Raw genomic sequence first — 21,191 nt, forward strand, 5'->3', positions numbered from 1 at the left:
CATTTAATGTAGATCTGGGTTTCCCAAACTTGAGCCTCTAGCTGTTTTTGGACTACAACGCCCATCATCCCTAGCCAGCAGAACCAATGGTCAAGGATGGTGGGAAATGTAGTCCAAAAACAAGTTTGGGAAACTCTGATGTACTGTAGATAGTGAGTTTACTGTACAGTGGTACCTTGGTTTCAGAACATCTTAGTTTATGAACAACTTGGATTAAGAACACTGCAAAACCCAGAAGTAGGTGTTTTGGTTTGTGAACTTTGCCTTGGTATAAGAACATGTTTCGCTTCCTGTTGAGTGTGTTCCATTTGTAAATTGAGTCCCCCCGCTGCTATGAGAAAGCACGCCTTGGTTTAAGAACACTTTGATTTAAGAACGGACTTCCAGAACAGATTAAGTTCGTAAACCAAGGTACCCCTGTATATCCATTAATTCTTCATTGTCTGTATGACATTCTCCCCCAATCACTGCCTCTCCACACTTTCCCTTCCCTCAAGCCAGATTTCCTCGCACCCTCTCTGTTTCAGAGTATCCCCGGTATGAGTAAATCTGGACTGAAGGAGGGGAAAGTGTGAGGAGGCAGTGCTTTGGAGGAGAACGTCAGAGAATTAATAGAGATACAGAAAGCTGGCTCTTTGCATTAAGCCACCGTGTGCATGAACCCTCTCCAACCACTTGCCACCTTCCCCGGGGTTCTCACCTGTGAGTGCACAGCTTTATGCTGCTCCAGGCTAACTGCATGGCCAAATGTCTTGCCACACATTTCACAAGCGAAGGGCCTGGTGCCGCTGTGCGAACGACGAACGTGCACCTCCAGGCCGTGGGGAGTGGAGAAGACCTGAGAAGCAGCGGGGAAGACAAAGAGAATTATGGTTCAGGAAGGCCTGAAGCTCACAGCAGGTCCTGAACGTAAGATATCAGAGCTGTTTAGGAGAGTGTTTCCCCCCACAGAGGTTCAGCCAATTAACATTATTGAGTATTGGTGCCATCAGGGTGGGGCAGGTTTCAATGGCCCAAGCCACGGAATGAGCAAGAGGGATTGCAGCCACAGCCCGGCTGGATGGCCACATTTTGAAACAAATGAGGTAATGCATGTTACTATCTAAAGAGAGGGGGACCTCATAAGACAATTAAGTCCAGAGCCTAATATTTCCTAGTTGCAGTGGTGTAGCAAGGGTTGTGAGTGCCCGGGGCCACGTGGAGGGAAACGGATGAGGCATGCATGCACATTCAACTCCCTAATAGTGCCTGCATCACCCAGGCAATCGCAGCCACAGAAATAAGAAGAGTCATTTCATTGTCCAGAGAGGTCACTTTCTGGTTCACATGGAGAAGCCTTTTTCAATGGAGCTCAGCGACCAAAGCACACAGCTGTTTTGAGGCAGCACCAGGTGCTGAAATTTTACGCTCCTAACAATTTTGGGTCTGGAGAAACCGCCCCAATGCTACACCACTACCTAGTTGTGCCACTGTTACTGCAAGCTGAAATGCTGATTGACAAGTACGTAGTCTCCTGTAATAATTGATACTGTTACAAAACAAGGACAATTGTGAAGTCCAGCCAGACCTGCAAAAGGCTATTGGTCAGTAATGGCTGTATACTATGTCGAGGATCAGAGACAGCAGGCCTCTGGATATCAGTTGCTGGGGAACAACAGTGAAAGGGGTTTTGCTGTCGTGTCCTGTTTTGGGGCTTATGAGAGGCATTGGGTTGGCCACTGTAGGAACCAGGATGTTGGGCTCATGGGCAAGAATCTTCTTATGTTCATAAGAGCTATCTGAACAATTAATATGCCATGGCTCCACCTTCCCCGTACAAGCTTCCTAGTCACACATCCTTAAATTAAGCAATAAAGAGGGACCTGTCTCTGCCTTGACCAACCTTGCCCAAGCCTTCAGACCTCAGCACTTCTAAATAACCCCCACCGAAGCTGACTGAGTGGAGTAGGGTGGAACAGAGGAATACCACCAAAAGGGGTCAGTCATAGAATATGGTCCATACCTTGCTGCATTTGACACACTTGTAGGAACCAGTGCTGATTAACAGGGGGCGACAGAGGAGCTCTGATTCCAATTTGATGCTACTTGCACTCTTCTCCTGCTGGAGTCCAGGTGGGCCTTCCACGTAGATCCCAGAGGCTGCTGCTGGCCGCTCAAAGAGTCCAGAGGAGCCAAAGTCACCATAGAGTCCCAGCGCTGAGCTGCGTTCCGATCCATAGAGAGCAGGCTCAGATCCCCTCTCGCAGAAGAGACCGAGGGATGAGCTACGTTCCAGACCTGGGCAGGGCCTGTAGCTCTGGACCAAATGTCTCAGCTCAGAATTCCCAAGGCTACTCCAGGCATAGGGCTTCAAGGGCACGGAGAAGGGGGGAGCCTCATCCAAGGAGGGGCAGATGGAGCGCTCAGAGGCTGTCGAGACACAAATTGAGTGGAAGCAGTTAAACGGGGTTCACACAGAACATGCACTCGACCTCTTTGTTGTGTTAGCTCTTTAGTATATAGGGTGCTTCCAGGCTTATCTTACAAATAGGTTGTGCAGATCCTGTTTCTCTTTGTTCATGATTGACATGAGTGTCTACATACTCCATTTTCTCCAGTCATGCTATTGACTGCTATACCACCACCTGACATCTGCACCACGGGGTGGAGCTTGATGGAATGTGTCTGGGCTGAGTTTCTTTGTCAATAATAATAATAATAATAATAATAATAATAATAATAATATATGCTGCCCATCTGACTGGGTTACCCCAGCTACTCTGGGAAGCTTCTAACAAATTAATATGCAGTAAGACATCAAAAATTAAAACCTTCCCTATACAGGGCTGCCTTCAGATGTCTTCTAAACGTCAGGTAATTATTTATTTCCTTGACATCTAATGGGAGGGTGTTACAGGGCAGGTGCAACTACCAAGAAGGTCCTCTTGTCTGGTCCAATCACTTCTCTTCCATATATCCCCCATATATATCACACATTTCCTCAGGCACTGCCTCTTTCCATATGAACCTACCTGGACCCTGAGATCATCATCTGAGGCCCTTCTTCATGTGCCTCCTCCTCGAGAGGTCCAGAGGGTGGCAACACAAGAACGGGCCTTCTCTGTGGTGGCTCCCTGTCTGTGGAATGCTCTCCCCAGGGAAGTTTGCCAAGCGCCTTCATTATACACCTTTAGGCGCCAGGCAAAAACATTCCTTTTTAACCAGGCCTTTGATTGATTTGATTGACATTCTATGTCCTTTTAAAATGTGGGTTTTTGGAGGGATGTAACTAGGTTGTTGTTTTTATTTTTATTACGTATTTTGTGGTTAGTGCTAAGAAGCTTCCATACCAGCAGTTGCTGCAGAGGCACAATGGGTTGTTTTTACTCATCATATTTGCCGTGGAAGAGGAAAATCCAGATAAGACAAAGCAACATAAGGACAGGGTTGGGATTTTGTTGGTGGCATCCTTGTATGAACAGTGTAAAAAAACACACCTGTGTGCATGGGTAGCTCACATTTCGCACTGAATGCCTGCCTGGAAGCACCCACAGTCACTAACGGCCGCAGTTCATGTGTGAGAGAACTACTCCCTCCCTCCCATTCACCCACAGGTTGAAATAAGTTCAGATGTATTTGACCAAACAATAATACACTTCTGTTGTCATTAGCCTAAAAGCTCTGTCAAAATTAAAATGCAACAGTAAGGAAGCAAGCCCTCCTGGAGATAATAGAATAGGCAATAACAAGAAGCTCTGTTAGTCAAGCATTTCAACAACAGCTTCATAACAGTTGGCTCATTTTAAAAACCACTGGAGATTTTCACGAGTTTAGTGGCAGTGGTTGCAAGGAACAGTTAAATGTTTTACATCTTCATTTTGCTCCGCACAAAGCTACTTTAAAATTCACGCTCTGCGCCGTCCAGTTCATAAACATTTGAGATTAAAGGATAGTTCTCTTCTTCGCCCTGATTTCTGAGACAAAACTAGGGAACAGTGAGGCTAATTCTGTCATTCACGAGTCTCATCTCAAACCTGTTTCCTTGCAAAATCATTCAGGAGTGAATCATTTCCCCCGTTTTTCAGTTATATGAGTGATTAGGAGCACAGCACCACCATTTTGGAAAGGAAAAAAAACCACATAACACAAGGCGCTGATCTCATTTTGGAGACAATCTAAGAATTTGCACAGTTGCAGATGCTTTCAACCACGTCAGATTTATTTTGGTAATTCCGCCCACCTTTATAAACCACCCTGCGCTGTTAAAGATCATGGGGTGATTCACAATTCATCATAAAAACAAATGCAATAAATGTATGTAGTTCACCAACCCAGAAAAATGAAGTAAAAGCCCAAGAAAGTAAGCTCCTAGGAAGAGGGTGATGGCAAGCAAGTCAAACAACTACTCCAACACCACGCAAAACACCTTGGGAGACAAGTACATCTTTAGCTGGCAATGAAAACTCCATGTTGAAGATGACTGATGCACTTCCAGTAGAGGGAAGTTCCACAGATAGGGTGCTGCCACAGAGAATCAGAGAATCTTAGAGTTGGAAGGGACCCAATGGTCATCTAGTCCAACCCCCTGCAATGCAGGAATCTCAGCTAAAAGGCCTTGTCCCATCAGCAGGACCATGAGAACGGCCTCCCCATGCAGATCCCAAGGTCCAGGTTGGCAGATGAAGGGAGATGTTTTAGATACTGAAAGCCTCTGGGAGAAAAGGGGATGCAACTTCCCAAATCAAGGGCAACATTTGAAAATGCCAAGCTAGATTATAAGGTCTCAGACAGTAAGGGAAGAGAATACTTGCTCTTACAAAAAGACCAGTAGTTATAGCTATATTAAAGCATGGTTTGCTTTTTAAAGATCTCCCTTATTTATGACCAGGTGACTCAAGAGGTCAAACTTTTCCTAGACCACAACATTTTAAGCTGTAGGCGTGGCAAGGGGGTTGCATGTTTTTCCCCTTGGTTTGCCGTGAGGTTGAAATCAGCAGGTTGTAAACTAGAATGTCCCTGAGGAAGGCAAGGTGCTTCTTCTCCTTGACATGCTAGTGTTCTACCTGTGGGAAGTTTATTTGTAGGAGAAGGGTTCAAACATTCCGGCTCCCATCCCTTATGCATTTATCACTTGTGTTTATAACCTTTACCAAATGGTCTCTGGGCAGCTTACAAATTACCTGGCAGGGAGACCACTGATCTCAGGTGGCCTTACTTCTGAGTAGATGAGCCTAGCATTGCACTGACAGCCTCCCACCTGCAGCAGCAGCCAAGGAAGCTTTGACCACTTGGTGCTGATTTTGGGGGGGCCATATCTGGATGCCTCTATTTTGGTGCTGGAGGAGACTCTTGAGAGTCCCATGGACTGCAAGAAGATCAAACCTCTTCATTCTGAAGGACATCAGCCCTGAGTGCTCTCTGGAAGGACAGATCCTGAAGCTGAGGCTCCAATACTTTGGCCACCTCATGAGAAGAGAAGACTCCCTGGAAAAGATCCTGATGTTGGGAAAGATGGAGGGCACAAGGAGAAGGGGACGACAGAGGACGAGAGGGTTGGACAGTGTTCTCAAAGCTACCAGCATGAGTCTGATCAAACTGTGGGAGGCAGTGGAAGACAGGAGGGCCTGGCGTGCTCTGGTCCATGGGGTCACGAAGAGTCAGACATGACTAAACGACTAAACAACAACAAATTTGCTTCTAGCGTGACTTCGAAGTCTCGCAAAAGTTCACTTGCATCATTTTAAATCGTAACCAGCCCAGTAATGGCATTGCCTGACTTACCCAGAGGTTCTTGCCCTGTGACTCCACAAGATCGTGTCTGCTGCATGATCAGCCTTAGCTAAACAAATGCATAGCAATTGTGGCACCAGATGCAGCTCTCTTATTGTGCTTCTGTCATAGACAGATATTCTTTCTAAGCCTTGAATGCTTCTTCCCCTAGCTCCATGGTTTTCCACCAGTGTGCCGTGGCACCCTTGGGTGCCTTGAATGACGGTCAGGGGTGCCGCGGGCAACACTGGCCTCTGTCCCTCTTTCCTTCCCTCCCTCCTCTGATACCCTCTTGCATCTCTGCCTCCCAAAGGCTTGCACAGCAGTTTGCTGCAGCAGCCCTGGCTGCAAGCTCCCCAGACAAATAGTGCCTCTAGGGCTGGCCAGGGGCTGATTCCTAGGCCCTTGTGGGGCAGTGGGAGAAGACACCTCTCTTTGGGGCAGGGTGGGCAGCTCAGGGACCAGGGGCAGCAGCAGCAGCGGCTGCCCAGAGGACCCCCAAGGAGAGGGGAGAGGAAAGGAAGCTGAGGGAACACTCCACAAGGGAGGGTGTTTGAAAAAGGGTGAGAGACTGTCAGCTCTGCAGGCAAAGGGTGACATAACTGGGCTCCTGAGCCCCACAGGGGTGCCGCAGAAAGAATGGAGTTGGTCAAGGCAGCCGTGGACTCAGAAAGGTTGAAAACCTCTGCTCTAGGTAGTACACCAATCGCTACTCTGAAAGCCATGTGGAATTGCAGGCTATTACCAGCACCTGTTGGCTCATGCAGTGTTGCTAGTGAATGCCTGTCCTGTTCTTATCTACGAAAAAGCTTCTCTCGCAGCAAGAATCATGTACACATACATACACGCACACACACCCCACAGCATAACAGCAGTACCTCGGTTCCATAACTTGAATATGCAAGTATTGACTGGTTTGGGCAAAGTGTACATTGGGGTTGTACTTGACTCCCGCCCTATACACACCCACACACCTATACAGGTGATCGGTGTGTTTAAAAAATAAATAAATTAAAAGGGGGGGAGGTGCCGGTGCTCACTATGAAGTTGTTACAGTAAATGCCCCACAATTTTAACATTTGGGGGTGGTACTGCATATCCTTGAGTACCCCCCAGGCGGGAGCACTGCCTGAGGTGATTTTTTTAACCTAACTTGCGCCACTTCGTGCCCTGTGTATTCCCCAGCAGTCAGACATATTTTTACATGGAAAGAAAGAACACACAGTAAGAGATGTTTTTAACATCAATAAATCAGAGGGTCAGCTGTTCCATAATGTTTCAAGCCCTGCCACGTTGTGACTTTATTTTATTTTTAACAGAGGGGAGGCTGGGAATATAATGCTACATGTCGAAATAATTGGTGCCTAACCATGACCCAAACTCTGAATTTGAATATCAAAAGGTATTCATTATTAATAAATAAAAATAGTGTTTGTGGGAGGGGGCATGGTTGTTGTTTTTTGTTTTGTTTTCTGTTTTATTTATTTGTGCTTTTATCCTGTATTTTTTATCTTGTCAACTGCCCTGAGATTTTCAGATGAAGGGCGGCGTATAAATTTAATAAATAATAAACAAATAATAAATATTTCATGCTAGCCTTAATAAATGTGACCAGCTTAAGTTCATTAATTTTAGTGGGTTTACTCTGCATAGGAAAAGGCAAACCACAGCCGAAAATATATATTTGTGCTGTTATGGCCTCTAAGGTGTGAACGCATTAAGGTTTTTGTTTCTGCTCATGCCTGCAATATGTTTTGAGTTAAAGGGAAAATACGCATTGGGGGTTATTACCATAGCTGTCAACTTTTCCCTTTTTTAAGGGGAAATTCCCTTATTCCAAATAGGATTCCACGCAAGAAAAGGGAAAAGTTGACAGCTATGGTTATTACAGATTTCACACACTACTCCTATATTATTAACAGTAGTCCAGTTTCATAAGTTTTACATGAAATGGAGTCAAATCAAATGTCATATGTTATCTGAATCCATTTCATGTAAAAAATAAAAATGCTACATGTAAGAGATACATCTAACTGTGTTTTTAAATCCCCCAACACCTTGTGGTTCACATTATTAGCTAATTTTATCAAGGAGCATATTTAAAGCACATGCACACATGTAATAATCATAGGAAAAATACAAGATAAAATGTTGCAGTAGAATAATCGGTTTACAAGAAACCATCAACTAACTCCTGAATTATTGCTTATCAGACTGATAATCCAATAACAATATATAATCAACGGTTTAATAGAGAGGGGAATGAAGAGATGCGATTAAGTCCACTGAGAATAAAAATAACTGTAAAAATAAAAATGGCCGTAGCTTAATAATATTCTATCTGCACACACACACACCCCGGCAAGAAAAAGACGGGTTAAAAAAGCACTTTCTGCAAGTACAGGAAAAGGTAATAAAACAATTATAGAGGCGAAGAAGAAGAAGAAGAAGAAGAAGAAGAAGAAGAAGAAGAAATTAAAACTTTAAGCAATGTCTTTACAAGTGAATAGACCAAAATAGAATCAAAAGGGAAAGGGGTATGAATTGACTGAGCCAGCAAGTTTTTTTGAGGGGTTTTTTTTACATGTTTATTACAGCCTCAGGTTTGTGCTCTGCTTTGACAAAAACAATTTTGCAGTAGCGATATTTTTCTCACACTCAGGCAGATCACCCACTGGGTCCCATTTTGATCATTTGAGCATAGTGTGTGTGTGTGTGTGTGTGTGTGTGTGAGAGAGAGAGAGAGAGAGAGAGAGAGAGAGAGAGAGAGAGAGAGATGGGGGCTAAGCCGTTAGTGCCATTAAGAGAATGTTTGGGGCACTTGGATGCTCTTCTTCAAATAAATCAGTACAATAAAAGCCAATCACTAGGCAGAAGGAGAAAGCCAGCCCTCAGTGTCAGATTTGGGGGTATGGTTAAAGGAGTTAATTATTAAATTGACATCTAATAATATAAATTGCATTACATTTTTACATTTCTACCTCTACAGTAGGTACTGTTTGAGTATTTTGCCTGAAGAAACAACAATGTCTTACATTACCTCCAATTTTAAGAAGGTTATCATATGTATCTTCCTTTTTGGTTGTATTATTATTATTATTATTATTATTATTATTATTATTATTACTACATGTATTGCCCAGTCTTCTCCAGCAGGTCCCAGGGTGGGTTACAAGGATTTGAAATGCAGAATTAAAAAACAGGTCGAGCAAAAGTCTAACACCCACCTTGGTGAGATGTCACACACACACACCCATTCCCCCAAGATCTGTTTTGTTGGGAAAAAACCAGAAGGTGGCAACTCTACTATTCTCAGCATTCACCACAGTGTCACTTCATCAGTGGAAATGCTGTCAGCAATTTCCGTTTCTGAGCAAAACTGAAAACAAACACTACACAAAAAATCCAAATGAACTGTTCTATGTTGTGCTTTTTGTCGAATGGGCCAAAGGTTCAGCTTGCTTTGCAAGCTGACTAGAGATGTTGGACGCAAACCGATTTAGGATGCAGCTCAAACACTGGGAATCTCATCACCAGGAGTACACCAGAGATATATTCTATCTCTGATCATGAGCGCGCAACGCAGCAAGGCTAGCTGCTGTCAGTCTGATCTGGCAAGCAGTCGGTCTCTAAGAGAAACTATTTTAATCAATCATAAACTTTGTAATCTCTTAATTCAGTCCTATCACTGTAAGCTCGACTTTGGCCCCTTGCAACTACTTTTGATATTTTTGAGGCTGGCCTTGCTTCCAAAGGGCTCTTGAATGCTCTTGATGGATATTATTTTGGACAAGCAAGGATGCAAATTTTTGTAGAAGTTGTACGCAGACATCAATGACATCCAGGCACATGACGAAACAAAAAGCCACAGAACTAGATTTACAGAGAAACTATATGTCAACGCATACAGAGAATCAACGCATTGTGTGCATCAAATGGGTGGAGTACTGTTGTTGTTGTTGCTGCTGCTGCTGCTGCTGCTGTTAACACACACATTTTCTCTCAGTTGTATGCCTTCAGTTCATTTGTCTTTACATCCAGGATGACCTCATCCCATATATGCCCACTTAACTGCTTTGATCTACAGACCTGGCACTGTTACAGGTAACACATAATATTTGTTAATTCACTCGTAAGAAAGTGATCTTTTAGTATAGCAGCTCCTAAACTTTGGCATCATCACTGTTCTTTTTTCGGCACTTGCTAAAAACATTTTGGGCAAGCTAGACATGTAGAAGTTGACATGTGTTTTAGTAAGTTCTTTGCTGAACTATTTATTTTGGGGGTTGCTGTTTTTTTTAATACTTGATTTTAACTTTGCCCTTTATTGACGATGTTAGTGTTTTGCACTGCTTGGAGGTAAGATCCACAATCAAGCAGTGTTTTGTTAAATAAAGGCATGCAATGCCACCAAACTCTCAGGGTTGTTGTGAAGATAAAATTGGGGTTGTGGGGGCAAGCATGTATGGCACCTGGAGGTCCTGGAAGTGTAGGCAGGCTAAAAAATGTAAGTATAGATTTCTAAATTATATTTTAGTGGGAGACCGGAAGAAAGAGCTGAGTCTTCATTTTCCTCCTGTGGATCCCTGGAAGGATCTATTCCTTCGCGCCATGAAAGCAAACAGTATCACAGTGGGTTACTCATCCTTCCTTCTGAACAGCCATAAAAGATTTTCATAGCCTAACAAGTAATATTTAATAGTCTGGAAGGATAAAGTGAGGTGAATACAACTCCATCATTATCGCTACACTATTCAGCTGTTCCTACCATCAGATTAATACAATCATTGTTGTCAATAGGAATGTATATATAGAGACATAAAGCATACACAAGAATGTGTATCTACATCTGTATATTACCCATCACAATCCTTTTTTTAAAAAATGATATTTATTGAGAGTTTTAAGATTACAAAGAAAAACAATGAAGAAAAGAAGAAAAAAGAACAGATAACAATTAAACAATACAAATCGATAATAGTCAAAATCAAAAAGCAAAGGCAAAACACATAATACATCACAATCAAAAAACAGAATTAAACAAAAAAAATTTAAAAGCAGATCCAGTATTCTCAAATCCTTAACTGTCATTACCTTATTTCATCGACCTCCTCACACCTTCCTTTTTTGTATTCTAGTTATTAATAGTCTCAGCAAATCCTTCACAATCCTAGGCAAGATTACTGAGAAATAAACTCCACTGTGTTCAGTGGGGCTGAACTCCAAATAATAATAATAATAATAATAATAATAATAATTTATTTATGTGCTGCCTAGCAGCTCTGGACAGCTTCCAACAACTTAAAACATCAAACATTAAAATGGCAAAGTGTGCAGAGGAGTCTAGTCTGAAATCATGCTGTTGCTCATTTATGTCATAAGCTTAGACAGGTTCCTTTGGGTTGTGATTGCTTGAGGTGCCGCAGAAATGTTGCAAACCGGAGTCCCCTGTTGTAGCCTATGAAACAGGTGGTGATTTTTTTTGGGGGGGTGGGGGGAGGAGATGCCTAAGCAGGCAGGCAGGCAAGATTCAGAAAACTTATCCCCATTTCCCTTGCTATTTTATAGGGCAACCTTCTCCTTGGAGGAACGAATCGCTTTCTTTGCATTTCCTTGTACTCACAACCTGATCACATTGCAAACAACTACTTTGCAAACAAGAGGGTCGAGAAGGGGCGCGGGGGTGTGTGTGGGTGTTATTTATATATATATATATATTTCCCTGTCTTTCATTCATGCCTTTTTAATAATCATTTCCCCAGATGTACAGCATAAGACATAGCCTATTTTATCAATACATGTCAAGCGCCCTTGTCTTTCTTACTGCACAACTACAGTCATTTTAGGGAGAATTGTTTAGTAAGGATTTTGGAGGAAGCCTTCTGAGATATATTAAAAACAGCAGCAGCACAAATTTTCTGCTTTCTTTTCAGCCAAAGAGTTCTCCCTGCTCCCATTCTCCACTTACATGCTGCTAGTATAGACCCAGGAGTGATCTCTCTCTAGCTTTAAAGCCAACGCCTTTAAGCTACGGTTATTTATATTTTTTTTTAAAAAAATAATCTGCTTTTCTATGACTCCTTCGTTCCTAAAAGGAAAAGGAAAAAACGCCAGCAAATTGTTCTAAATTGCTCGGGCTGTGTTTCTGAACGCGATCAGGGCGACTGACGCCAAGTGAGGAGTTCAGCTTCCTCTCGGGGCCGACCACATCAAAGGGAAAGGAAAAGCCAGCCAGAGGCTGCGCTGCTCTCGAGGAGAGGCCGTGCGCCCGGATCGAGTCCAGGGCAGGGAGAGGAAGGAAGGGGCTCTTTTGAGAAAGAGAGAGGGAGAGGGAGGGAGGAGAGAGAGAGAGAGAGAGAGAGAGAGAGAGAGAGAGAGAGAAAGAAAGAAAGAAAGAAAGAAAGAAAGAAAGAAAGAGGAAGGAAGGAAGGAAGGAAGAGAGAGAGAGAGAGAGAGAGAGAGAGAGAGAGAGAGAAAGGAAGGAAGGGAGAAAGAAAGAAAGAAAGAAAGAAAGAGGAAGGAAGGAAGGAAGGAAGGGGGAGAGAGAGAGAGAGGAAGGAAGGGAGAAAGAAAGAAAGAAAGAAAGAAAGAAAGAAAGAGGAAGGAAGGAAGGAAGGAAGGAAGGAAGGGAGAGAGAGAGAGAGAGAGAGAGAAAGGAAGGAAGGAAGGAAGGGAGAAAGAAAGAAAGAAAGAAAGAGGAAGGAAGGAAGGAAGGAAGGAAGAGAGAGAGAGAGTCTACTAATAAGATGGAGACCGACCCCCCCCCCCCCAATGCACAGCGTCCTCTGTACAGCGTAATGCAGTTGGGAAATTTTTCACTATGGACTTCATCTGGTCTTAACGGGGATCCACTAGCAGGGATGGTATAACTTGGTTTCTTGCCGCTCAGAGATAATTTTTTTTAAAAAAATCAAGCTTTTGATGATGATGATGTAAGGCTGCGTTTGGAGGCTCTTTTCCCTGAGTGCGGCTCTGCACTTTTGCCCCGGGGGCCCGATCCTGAGCTCTGTCCCGATCCTTCATGCAGCCGCTCGGACACAACTGCGCTTAATCTCTCCGCCCTCGAACTGGAGCGCAGAATTCGTTGCTAGGGATCCCTTACTGGTCAGCCCCGTTTCCCTCGAGCAAAAAGAGCTCCCTACCGATACTGGGGCGGGTGGGGTGTGTTCTCCCTCATTCCCTCGACTAATCCAGATCGACTTCGCGCTCGTCCTGTGGCTCCCATCCCCACCTTGCCCTTTTCAAATATATTAAAAGAGAAATTACTCAGGTATAGTTTGGCTCTTTCAAAAATCCGATGGGGAAATCCAGAGATTCTCACACCTTTTAAGCCTGAATCGCTGAATTTAAGAAAGGAAGCGTTTTCTTTCTTTTCTTCTTCTTTTTTAAGGGGACGATTTGGGTCAGCAAGAAGCGGACTTGTTCTGCTATTCCTCCTGCCTTATTATTAAGAGGTAAACACGCGCGTCTGAAATCGCGTTTCATTATGAACCGGGCGCGCAAACCATCGAACGTCTTTGCAGGCAAAAGAGGGTTTCTCTTTCCCCCATCCTCACGGCAATGGTCGGAGATGCGGGATGGGGGGGGGGTTAAAACTTGAGACCCAGGGGAGAAATTTAAGGAGGGAAGATGGGGACGCACATGCAAGTGGGCAGCTGAGATCTTTTACACACATCCTTCGGAGTAAACCCTGCTAAACGCAACGAGACTGCCAGGACTGGGCTGTAAAGCGAGGGCCATAAAACGCTCGGATCCTGTCCCAATGCAGCCCAGAAACGCGTCCACCACCCAGCCCTTCCGACAGCTCCTACCTGGGGAAGCCGAGGGAGAAGGCGGCCTCCACAAATCCTCCAGCTCGGCGGCTCGGTCGCAGAGGCTGCCCTCGCAGCTGGGAGCCGACTCCGAGGTGCCGTCCGCCCCGTCGGGCAGCTGAGATTCCGGGGAGAAGCGGCCCTGCGAGGGCGAGGGCTCCGGGAGGCCCAGAGGTATCTGCCCCGGAACCTTAGTGTCTGCCAAGGAAGAAAGGGGGAGGAAGGAGAAAGATCTCGTGAGAAGCCTGCTTTCCCGTGTACGCCCCGTCGCACAATCCCCATTTGCAGGTGCCCGAGGAGAAAGCCAGCCAACAAACGCGCTACCTTCAAATCCACTTTTCCCCTGTTGGATCAAAAGCGCAGCTACTCCGTGATAACTATAGATAGATATATTTATCACGCAGTAGCTGCCCTTTTATCCGCTTGTTCTACCTGTGAAAAAGTGGATTTGGGAGACGGGGTAGTGAAAAAGCGGATATTATTAAAACTCTTCCTGAAGGCAATAAGATAAAAAGACACTAATCTAAACAAAAAAACATTTTAAAATAAGATTAAGACTTTTTTCATAATGCAGTAAGATAAAACAAACTAAATAAAAGCACGTGGTAACTACAGATACATGCCTGCGTATCAGCGTCAAATGGAAAATCATCTTCATTTGCCTATAACCACCACCTCCGGCGACTTGGCTGTTCCGTCGAAAGTAAACCCTGACCCGCCCCTGCCCCTCGGTCCGGAGGCACCCGAAGAATCCGGGCCAAAGAAACCGCTTTGGCTCTCACCTGCGCAGATCTGTGCCAGGACGCTCTCCAGGCTGAGGCTGTACTCCCCGTCGGGGGCTCGGGGCTGGTGGTAGCTGTGCGCCTTCTTGCTCTTCACCAGAAAGGACCTGGGCATGGTGCCTCGCGGGGTGGACGGTGCTCAGTCCTCCGTCTCCTCCTCCTCACGCCTCTCGGGCCACCAGTCCCCGCGGCGCGGGCTGCCTCGGCGCGTCCCGTCGAGCGGCGGCGGCTCTCTCCAAGTCGTCCCCAGTCCTGCGGGAAGTGCTCTGCGAAGAGGTCGGGCGAGCCATTGGTTACCAGGGAATATGCTGGAGGGGGCGGAAGAGGGAGGGAGGGGGGAGGGAGGGAGGAGCGTGGCTGACGGGCTGGATGCCTGCGACGGAAAGAGGACGCCACTACCCTCCGCCAGGTGGCATTCGCGCAGGTGGTCAGGCAGCCGGCTCACCTGTCAACCGCAATAGCCCTGCTTTTTTCGAGGTGACGCACGGGCTTCTCCCCGCTCCCCTTTCATCCTCACACAAACAAACCCTTCGGGAGAGGTGAGGCTGAGAGAGAAGCGGGGGGGGGGGCACCCCGTGAGCTTCCTGGCCGAATTCGAACCCCGCTCCCCGGTTCCTGCTGCGGCACTCCAACCACTACGCGTTCTCTCCTACAGGTTGCGACTTGTTCCAGAAATCGACCGCGCAAGACAAAGGAAGTATGCGTTCTCCCTTCTGTTCTCCTCTCCCTCAATATTCATTCATTCATTCTCTGGCCTGGCCCCCGAAGGCTACTTCACATGTTAATGTGGGGAGGAGTGGGACGTTATTGCGGGAGAGGGCCAAATTCTCCTCGCAAGGTTCAAGCGCGCAAAAAGCCCAGGAGACGGTGGCTGACGCAGATCTTCAAAGAAACAACCGCAAAGTTTGGATCCCCACCACTTAGTTAAACTCTGCAGTACCCGATTCTCTGTCTCTGTCTGTTTGGTGGCGCAAATAGCTCGGGAGCGCTGCCGTACAGAATCCGTTCATCAAGGGATGCCTGTCACGTCGGTGCGAGCAACCCCGTGCTCGAATTCCCCCGTGTTTCAAATTCAATCAGCCGCCCAGCACTGGTTGTGGTTCGCGCGCGGTAAAAGCAAACTCTCTAGCAATGTGGCCGAGAAAAGGGGTTTAAACATCCCTATCCCTTTTTCTCACGATTGATCAAACAGATTTCCCTCTCTTTCCTTCCTTCCTTCCTCACTCTCTCTCTTTCTCTCTCCTGCAACCAAGGCTCAGTCATCCTCAGGGCCCTGACATTAGTGGACTAACTTTGGTCCGCTCATTTCAAGAGGTAGATCTTCGTGGGCGAGGCCCCCTCTGCTTTGGGCCGAGAAAGCAGGCAGGGGGAATCGCGCGCGCCAGTACCTGCCCGCGATCCTATTAGTCAAGCCCGCTCCGAAGCAAGCCTCGTTGTTCGTAATGCAATTTGCTCCCCGTGAGCCGCATAGAATCACAGAATTGTAGAGCTGGAAGGTATCCTGAGGGTCGTCTAGTCCAACCCTCTACAATGCAGGATTTCCCTCCCGACGTGGAACTCGAACCCACAACCCTGATATTAAGTGTCTCGTGCTCTACGGGTCTAGTTTAGCCTATCTCTCCTAAAACCAGCGGGCTGACCCGGATTCCCCCAAGAGGTCTCTGGTAAGACAATCAGCTGGCCAAAGAGGCAGTGCGCAAGAGCTTCCAGAGATGTTCGATATTTCTGGGGAGATCCAGAATTGTGTGGAGGGATTTTGGCGGGGGCGGGGTTCAATCCTTCCAATGAGGGGAGTAAAAGTCGGGCAAGCACCATGCGGGACAAAATAGGGAATATCTCCTCCACATCTTTTAAGTTGTTGAGGAGTGTCGAGCTGCAAAGTTTGCGCCCTGGCTTTTAAACTCTGACCAAAGCGTTTGGATCCAAAGCGATGGTCTCGTGGCCTTGATCCTCAGAGAGGTGAGCTCAGAACAGCAACCGAAGAGTCAAAATCCACCCCATGATACCTTAAATACATCGCATTTATTGCGTGTCGTGAACTTTCCTGGGATGCCGCCCACGCAGGAGGGGTGACAACGCTAACAAACTAGTCAGAGGGGACGAGGACGAATATTATATATTAGGAACAGTAGAAAAGGGATTGATCGCCTGTCAATGAGTATTGTGATTGATCTGTTGAAAAACAACAACACCCGGAACACAGGTCGCGAATATTCCCCTGCCAACCGGATCTGGTACAAATTGCATATTATAAACTGCAATTGCTAAATGTACTAGAATAATTTTATTTATTGCACTCCGATCCTAAAGCGAGTACAGTTAACCTCCCCCTGGGATTTGCTTTCAAAAAGTGGAATTCAATGTGGCGTTGAACAGCTGTTGTATCGTAGACTTTAGTTCTAATTCAGAGCAGAGTGAAGGGGCGGAGGGGATCTGACGTTTAAAATGGATTTTAATTTTTGATTTTACAAAGGCAATGTCTACAAACAACATTTTATTGTGCCATAAATCTGTCTCCTCCCACACTTGCGGCTGTTCAGATTTCACCCAATAATTATTGTGCTTCAACTATTTTATTGTAAACCGCCCTGATAACTGTATTGAAAAGTGGCGTATGAATCCTAATAGCAAATATGCAGACTTCATGGGCAAGATCCAGGCACAAGCAAGTAAACATTTTTAACATGCCATTTAGTCTAATGAAAGACACCTTGAATTCTCTTTTTAAAATCACTGTAAACTTTGGCTAGATCGTCTGACCGCCTTGTTCCTCTCTGGAGGCAAAGTTATGCGAGCCAGTTGATTCCCATCATTAAAGCTGTGTTTCCAATGGTGACGTGTCCTTTCTTTAGCTGATTCTGCAGATTATTTTTGAATTGGGATTTCGTGTCGCTACTGAAGCCCCCAAATGAGCCACCCAGTTCGATCCTAACGCGCGTTAACTCGGAAGTAAGACTCTCTGTTCCGCGGAGTTTTTTGCTCCCGAGTTTGCATTTGAGAATGCAGGGTCAATCGTTCACGGGGGTGGCCTTTTTCTCCCCTTGCCAACTTCTACTGGTGGAAAAATATCCTTCTCTTTTGACTGAAAATGAATGCGTAACCACCACCGCTCCCTCAACCAAAAATAAACGTGGGCTGCATGATTTATTTATTTATGTTCCTCAGATAAGAAATAGTGATTGAAAGGGTAATAACGCATTGCTTCACCCAGTTTGCCTGCGGGTGAAAGGCAAAATAGGTTGGCTGAAGGCTGCGGAGGAGTGACTTAAATTAGGATTTAGGTACCTTGGGGGAACATGAACCGTTAGAGGAACCTCGAGAAACGATCAAACTTCTTATCATTTTTGGGAGGTGGCGGGAATTGTAGAACAGTCGCGCTTTTAGTATCCTGCAGGAACTGGCAGATTCGCGTCATGTACTTTATGGAAACCAACCAGCATTTTGGTTACGTAGACCGGATGCCCGGGCAAAGTTTTCATTCCATGGGCACCCAAATCAGGATTGAATCTGAAGCTAGGACGGGGGAGAGGCGAGGGAAGGAAGCGTCAAATATTGAGAGCCCCCCCCCCCAAGTCAGCCTCAAATTCATCGAAACGTCACGCAGTATTTATTATCTCCGTGTCCTGTCCTGTTGAATAGGAGGGGTTTAAAAGGAATTGGTGGAGTTGAAAAGTTAGTTTAATTTGAAAATAGCGGCAAAAATCTGGTCCCGCCTCCACGTCCCCGCAATTCGCCACTGCCCTGCTCCTGAGCGTTTTCTGTCTAGTTTCGTTTCGATCTTTTAAGCAAATAAGTGAACATGTGTTGAGCCCGCACAGTGTCTATCCAGATGCAACCGCTTTGTATTTAGGTGGTTTGTGGCAGGTGGAATGAAACTGCAAGGGGCTGCGCTAGGGGATCCCTTCCAACTGAACTTTTCTATGAAACCCATAGACTAGACTTGGCCAGAGTCGCTGGATTCAAAGTGCCGAGCTCTCAGGGGTTCAGAAAAGCTGAATAAACTACAAGCGTCAGGAGGATAGTACAAACTTAGGCGCGTTTACCTGAGAACGAGTCTCATAAGTAAAACATGGCTGCACATTTCGATTATTATTATTTTTACGCATTTGCATTGAGTGCATCCGGGCACGAACCGCGGGACTTCCCCTCTGCGCAAATCCCGCTGCAGGAGCTGGGTGATGCGCTTGCGGGATGCGCCCTTCCGCCGGTTTCTAAGAAAGGGTTTCTCCTTCCCAGGAGAAATAATGATAAGAAGAAAAGCAGCCCTGACTGATTAGGCTACTATAAGATGCTGGATCTTGTGATCTGAATGCCTGAAGCAGGACAAACGCTGGTCCCTATTATATATGTGCAGAGTCCTGAACAGGCTTTTGCAAATAATAAAAAATGGAGGATAACCTTTTACCCACACGAACTATTTTTTATTATATTTAAAAAGTCAGGCGGCCCATTCCGCTTGGGAAAGTCTGGCCTCCGGCACAGATCTAACAGGGAACTGCGCGGGTGCTGCCGAAGACACCAGTTATACTAGATAGCACCCCCCCCCCCAAAGTGCAATATTTGCAAACCACCGCCAGATTACAGGTAACCTGCTTTGCGCGGCTCTCGTTCCTGCTCAAACTTTTAAACATGATTTTAGTTTTTTAGCTTGGCTGGTCTTGATGGTAATACCAACGTTTACGCGCATATATATGTAATATGCGCGTGTGTGGTGTGGCTGCAAGCTCGCGCTTTTGGAAGGAGCTGGCCGCATCCTGTCCATTTCAAAAGGGAGGCATCGAAGGCAGCTGGGAGGCCGGATCCACGGGCTTTGTTGTTGTTGTTTCTGCTGCCGTTTTACTGCTGGTGGGAGAATTTCCCGGTCGCTCCACCTGCCTCTCCATTCATCCTTGAGAAGGAGACGCAGAAGCGGAAAGTGGGGACCGAAAATCAAAGCGCCTTGATAGATTGGTTGACTTATCTGCGCCAGCCTCCTCCTCCCTCGCCCCTGCCCTCTATTGATTCGCTGGAAGAAAAGCAGGAGCAGCGCCAGATTAGATATTTCCGAGAGAGAGCGAGAGCGAGAGAGAGAGAGCGCAACGTTTTAGGTAGGAAAATGGAGCGGCCAGGAGTGTTAGCTTGGTCCCACGACTGTGGGTGCCCGGGGCCGTGGGTGCAATGCCCTGGCGCCGAAATTTGTGAGTGCCCGGCCCCTCCATGGGGAATTTTGTGGGTGCTCGGGCACCTATGGGGAAGGGGGTCTCGCGTGCGCCTTGGATTCCATTGTCTTTGAAGAGCAATTTCCAGAATAGCGCAGGGCTCGGGAGCTAATCCAATCCGTTGACAAAGCGTTCCACATCTTTTTTCGACTGTTCCGAGTGCGCTCGGGCCACCTAACCTTCTTTTTTGAACCACTGGTTCAACGGGAAGGCACGCATGAAGCTACAAGGGCGAACGCGAATGTGCCATACACGTGTGAACATGCCCCGTGCCTTTTATATATACAGTGGTACCTCGGGTTACATACGCTTCAGGTTACATACGCTTCAGGTTACAGATTCCGCTAACCCATAAATAGTGCTTCAGGTTAAGAATTTTGCTTCAGGATGAGAACAGAAATCGTGCAGCGGCGGCGCAGCAGGCCCTATTAGCTAAAGTGGTGCTTCAGGTTAAGAACAGTTTCAGGTTAAGAACAGACCTCCGGGTCGAATTAAGTACTTAACCCGAGGTACCACTGTATATATATAAAAGAATAGGCTAGAGAAGCTTCGGGTGTGAAGCTGCCCTTTTATAAGCAGTGTATTTAAATGTCTGGGCAGCAACAGTCCATGGGAATGATTAACACGAAACCTCATTCCCCAGGCTGTTGTCACTGAACCACCTTCGGCGCTGAGTAATTTGGATCTGTGGTGAACCCCACTCACCTTTCCCCCCTGCTGATAGGGAAGCCCCCGCCCCGCATCCTCACCCCCCACCCTGCGGCTGGATTTCGGTTTCAAACAAAACAACTCCTTCTTGGCTCCCTCGTCCAGTTTCGCCATTGCACAAACCATCGTTTAAATGGAAGGAGCTCCCAGGAACAAAGTTGGGAAGATTTGATAGGAGAAGCCTGGATACATGGGTGGGGGAAATGGCTTGCCCTCTCCGGAGTTGTAATCCTTCTCTCTCTCTGTTAGCAAGCGGCTAACAGGAGTAAAGGATCCTCCTTTATACAGCTTCACTGCTCTAAATCGCCCCCCTCCAAAACAAAAACAACCCAACACCGTCCCTCCCTATTCTTCTTAAATATACGCAGGCTTCACAGTCCCCTTACACAGGGACCTGGGACTTTCTTCGAAGTAAGGCAAGCCTAGGGCTGCTTGCGAAAGGAAAGACCCTGGAAGATGCGCATCTGGCGGTGGCACGCGTTTGCCTGTAACGTGTGGCCAGTGGGAGGTGTATGTATGATGGGTCGGATGGCACTTGGCCCGAACACAGCTCCCTCCACCTTGCAAGAGGGTTTTAGAATCTAGGAAGGCAATTCCTTTCATCGGGAGCTTGATCCGGAGTAAGGCGGGATTTGAAGTCTGGGTGCTAGATCGGGGGGGGGGGGGTGGACTAGAATGGCCCTCGTGGTCCCTTCCAAGTCTACACGACTTCTATGATTCCATGACTGGCAGAGTTTGCTGCCTTTCCCAAGTGCAAAAAAGCCTGCTTGGATATAGGAAGCTGCCTCTTGCTAGCTCGGCGTTACCCGGGATCCCAGATGGGGGCTCCTCTCCCAGCCCTACCTGCCCCTGCCCCCCCCCCCTCCCAAACAAACCCAGAAGGACAAAGAAACCAGTGGAGAGAGCGGCAGTGGTGGCGAAGCGCCCAGGAGTCTCTCTCTCTC

At 46.5% G+C, this 21,191-nt stretch overlaps 1 protein-coding gene across 4 annotated transcripts in view; it reads right to left on the reverse strand.

The window, feature by feature from the left end:
- GFI1 (growth factor independent 1 transcriptional repressor) overlaps positions 1 to 21,191 on the reverse strand; it is a 38,625-nt gene that overhangs the window by 8,148 nt on the left and 9,286 nt on the right. For all 4 annotated transcript variants that reach the window (XM_081008748.1, XM_081008749.1, XM_081008751.1 and 1 more), the window contains exons 3-6: positions 14,342 to 14,607; positions 13,560 to 13,757; positions 2,003 to 2,409; positions 701 to 838 (exon numbers count right to left, since the gene is read on the reverse strand). In XM_081008748.1, coding sequence (XP_080864874.1) covers positions 701 to 838; positions 2,003 to 2,409; positions 13,560 to 13,757; positions 14,342 to 14,456 — 858 coding nt within the window. In that variant the 5' untranslated portion in view covers positions 14,457 to 14,607. The remainder of the gene's footprint in view (positions 1 to 700; positions 839 to 2,002; positions 2,410 to 13,559; positions 13,758 to 14,341; positions 14,608 to 21,191) is intronic.

This window comes from Podarcis pityusensis (assembly GCF_964106645.2).
Source record: "Podarcis pityusensis genome assembly, chromosome: 6".
NCBI lineage: Eukaryota > Metazoa > Chordata > Lepidosauria > Squamata > Lacertidae > Podarcis > Podarcis pityusensis.